The sequence below is a fragment of the Brachionichthys hirsutus genome, unplaced genomic scaffold (genome assembly GCF_040956055.1).
Source record: "Brachionichthys hirsutus isolate HB-005 unplaced genomic scaffold, CSIRO-AGI_Bhir_v1 contig_707, whole genome shotgun sequence".
NCBI lineage: Eukaryota > Metazoa > Chordata > Actinopteri > Lophiiformes > Brachionichthyidae > Brachionichthys > Brachionichthys hirsutus.
Window position 1 is genome coordinate 1 of NW_027180582.1, and position 3,622 is coordinate 3,622.

Genomic DNA, 3,622 nt, shown 5'->3' on the forward strand with positions numbered 1-3,622 from the left:
GGAGTATAAAGTCCACTGAAACAAATCCAACTGAATTGAAGGCAAGGTTTCTAAGAGCTGACATAAATATTATGTAATACAATTTATCATTAGTATTAGTAATTGAGCAATTATCGTTTTTTTCGTGTGTGTTAAAACACGAACTCTGTGTTATCTATACATTTATGTAGATTTTAGTCAATTAAGTTAGATTTTTTGTATTGATTTTTTGTATCTGTATTGAGACTCTAATAACTCAAAAAGGATTAATCATAAATGAAAATCTGGAGATGCTTGGTGATGATTTAACAAGTGCAGTTAAATGTTTTTGCACAACCAGCTCTTATAAACATATAAGTAGCACAACTACAGCATATCCCATAAGTCAGTGTTTAAACACTTGGGCACATTAGGAGATCTCGTGTTCAATTATGATTCCAGTGGCATTTAACTCTGGTGTTAAGAGCACAGAGCATCAAGGAGCGTAAAAATGGGAGCATTATTACTCCTCTCATTGTGTTAATTAGTGGCATTTAATTACACACTAATGCAGAGAGGACTATTAAAGACATAGAGGCCTGCTGATCAGGGAATTAAAGTTAAACACACACACATGCAGAGGCATACACTTTTTCTATATAGACACTTTCATCAAGCTAATGACATTACACTTTCCTTTAACTAGGAATCACAGACGCTCTGTGGTGAAAGTGTGAGTGCAAGTTCATGTTTGTAAATGAGAGCGATTGTAAGAAGAGATTACCTTTGGAAATCAAGGTGCAAAAAAAGGAAGAAAAAGAGAGAACCAAATCTGCTGAATCAAGAAAAAGATGAAGATATGGAAAGCCCACTCCTAAATAATAATAATAATACTAATACTATAGGGTTAGAAAGATGACGTCCATCGCTTCGTACTCAGTTTGCCACTAATGACACTAAAACATGTTTTAATTCTTCAATCCCACGCCTCTCCTCAGCTGGAGCATCTCAATTATTTGTTCAGAGGCCGGTGTGACAATCCTGCCGGCTGTGGCAGCCTTTGGGATGCTAAACCGGGCTCAGGAGGTTGATTATAAGTCATCTTCAGTGGGATGAACCTGATGCCTCCATGGTGCCGCCGGAGAGACAAAGCTTCAAAGCAGCGTTTAAAAAGAGGAAACAAAAGAGCAAAACTTGATCCCATCACCCTGACTGCTTTTGAAGTCGTGAGGATGCAGCCAAAAGTGCTGCTCGTATCAGTTATGAAGATCAGACACACCTCTCCTGCACACAGCATGCAACATATTCCAGACGATTCCAGATGTGATCACATGCAGGGCTATGCACAATCATAGGGGTGCGCACAATTCTTTGCCGTAGATAACATGATCTTAATCCAAATATCTCTACGAGAAAAGTTTGTCAAATTTTCTTAAAGAAATTAATACAGGAATTAAATAGAAAATCTGCTTTATCATTCATGCTAAATGTATTAATATGAAATATTAACCTCCCCCCATGATCAATTGGAATTAGGTACAGGAAAATTATTTGCATGACAGAAGGGTTAGATTTGCTATATATATATATATTTTTTTTTTTCATATTTATATTTATTAATATAAGTCCTTTAATGTTTCAGGCACAATATAGTTTAAATAGGCTTTTTAAAAATTACTTGATTAAGAAGGGCTTTTGTTGGAGCAAGACAGGGTTAACTCCAACTCTTTGTTTAAGAACTAATATGAAATAAATATATATAATGAAGCGTGCAATCATTGTTTGTTTTGTTTTTTTCAGTTGAGGGCAAAGGTCCTCCACGTGGAAATCAAAAGGAGCAAATAATTACAACAACAAGTTTCTGTTTTATGTTCTTTATAAATATCCTCAGATAAATAGTGCTATAATGCAAGCATAACGTTTCCAATACACCGATAAGGAACACAAAAAAGTGCAACAGGCCTACTCAAAGGACGTGAAGGCCTAATCAATCAGCTCAAAATGAAATACAAAAAGAAAACAGTTTGTTTGCATTTGGAAATACTCGTTTTCTCCTAACTCCTGGCTTGTCTTTGGGTTTAGCGCGTCTCCTCTTGTCTGATTGTATTTGTCAATGCAACATAATGCAGGTAAATGCTCTCCCGAATTGTGCAAATAAATTCAGATTTCAGTCAACATGGTTATAAATGAACATTTCATCACACAGCACGAGGTTAACCTTACTGTTTCCTACAGCTGCATTTAACTTAAACTATTTCGTTGCTGATTATCGACCTCAATAAATGCCACAAAAACAACAACAACAACAACAACAACAACAATGTCTCCTTCTTTGCGTTACTTTTCAGAAAATGACCCGCAATTTACCGGGTCAGGACAGCAGCAGAGCCGGGTGTGTGTGGAGGGTCGCCTGCAGCGGACCGGGACTACAGTCCCGTTAAATCGGGAACCGGACCAAGCGACGGGGTGGGCTTTATTGGCACCGGGACGGCGGGCATCGTCTGCCCGTTGGCATTGTGGTAAAGGCCCTTCCCTGACATGCTGAAGGGCGCGTACTCGGAAGACGCATGAGGCACGGGCATGCCTCCGATCGTCTCCGACAGCATCCCGACGCGCGGCCACATGGAGTTGACCACGCTGCTGAGCTGCGGGGGCACCGGGTAGCCCAGGTGGTGCATGACCGAGGAGAGAGGCAGCCCGCTGGCCATCACGCCCTTGTAGTCCCGCCCGATGATGTTCTCGATGGCGAACGGGTGTTTGAACCCGCTGGGCTGCGCGCCGGCGCCGGCGACGCATCCGTAGCCCTGGAAATTAGAAAGCCGAGCCGCGCCGCCCGCCGCGCCGGCCGGGTGGTCGTGGTGACCCGGTGCCGTGCCCGTTTTGGTGCCAGGGTGGAGATGATGGTGATGGTGAAAGTAGTGCACCATCGGCGCGCTCTTGCAGGCCTGCGCGTGTTCCGCTCGCATCACTTTGAAGCGCTTCCGTCGCCTCAGGAAGCTGCCGTTCTCGAACATGTCCCCGCAGTCCGGGTGCAGAGCCCAGAAGCTGCCTTTGCCCGGCTGCTCGGGCCGCCGCGGGATCTTGATGAAGCAGTCGTTGAAGGAGAGATTGTGACGCAGGGAGTTTTGCCACCGCTGGGTGTTCTCTCGGTAATAAGGAAAGCGGTCCATGATGAACTTGTAAATGTCGCTCAGAGGCAGCATCTTCTCGTTGGAGTTCTGGATCGCCATCGCTGTGAGGGAGATGTAGGAGTATGGCGGCTTCTGGTCGCTGTAAGAGTTCTTCCCAGGACGAGGCATGGCTGGCTGCTGTTGGACTGTCAATAGCTTTTAAAAATATAAAAAATAAAACACTGTATCTTCAAGGAGCAAAATGGACGGTCTTCGTCTCAGTCACCAGCTGTTCCAAAGTTCTGAGCCATCATATTAGAGTTTGGGTCAATTTCTGTTACGCCTGGAGGCCCGCTCCAGTAAAAGATCCTCGAGAAGTTCGTGCATCCGAAAGAAAGTTTCTTAACGTCTGTCAAATGGATGTTCTTCTGTCGCGTAAAAACCCGCGTCTGTGTGCGTAAAAGTTGAGAAGTCCTCGGGTTTCTTCCGTTTCCGTGGTACGGGTTGTGGAGCGCCAGTTTGCGTCGCTGTCCGTGCGCGGCGCGCGTCCTCCT

The 3,622-nt window shown here is 44.1% G+C and overlaps 1 protein-coding gene across 1 annotated transcript; it reads right to left on the bottom strand.

Annotated features, from left to right (window-relative positions):
- Nucleotides 1-2,384: 2,384 nt before the first annotated feature.
- LOC137916042 (forkhead box protein B2-like) lies at nucleotides 2,385-3,257 on the bottom strand. The gene has a single exon (XM_068759163.1). The coding sequence runs from the start codon at nucleotides 3,255-3,257 to the stop codon at nucleotides 2,385-2,387; it is 873 nt and encodes a 290-aa protein (XP_068615264.1).
- Nucleotides 3,258-3,622: the final 365 nt, after the last annotated feature.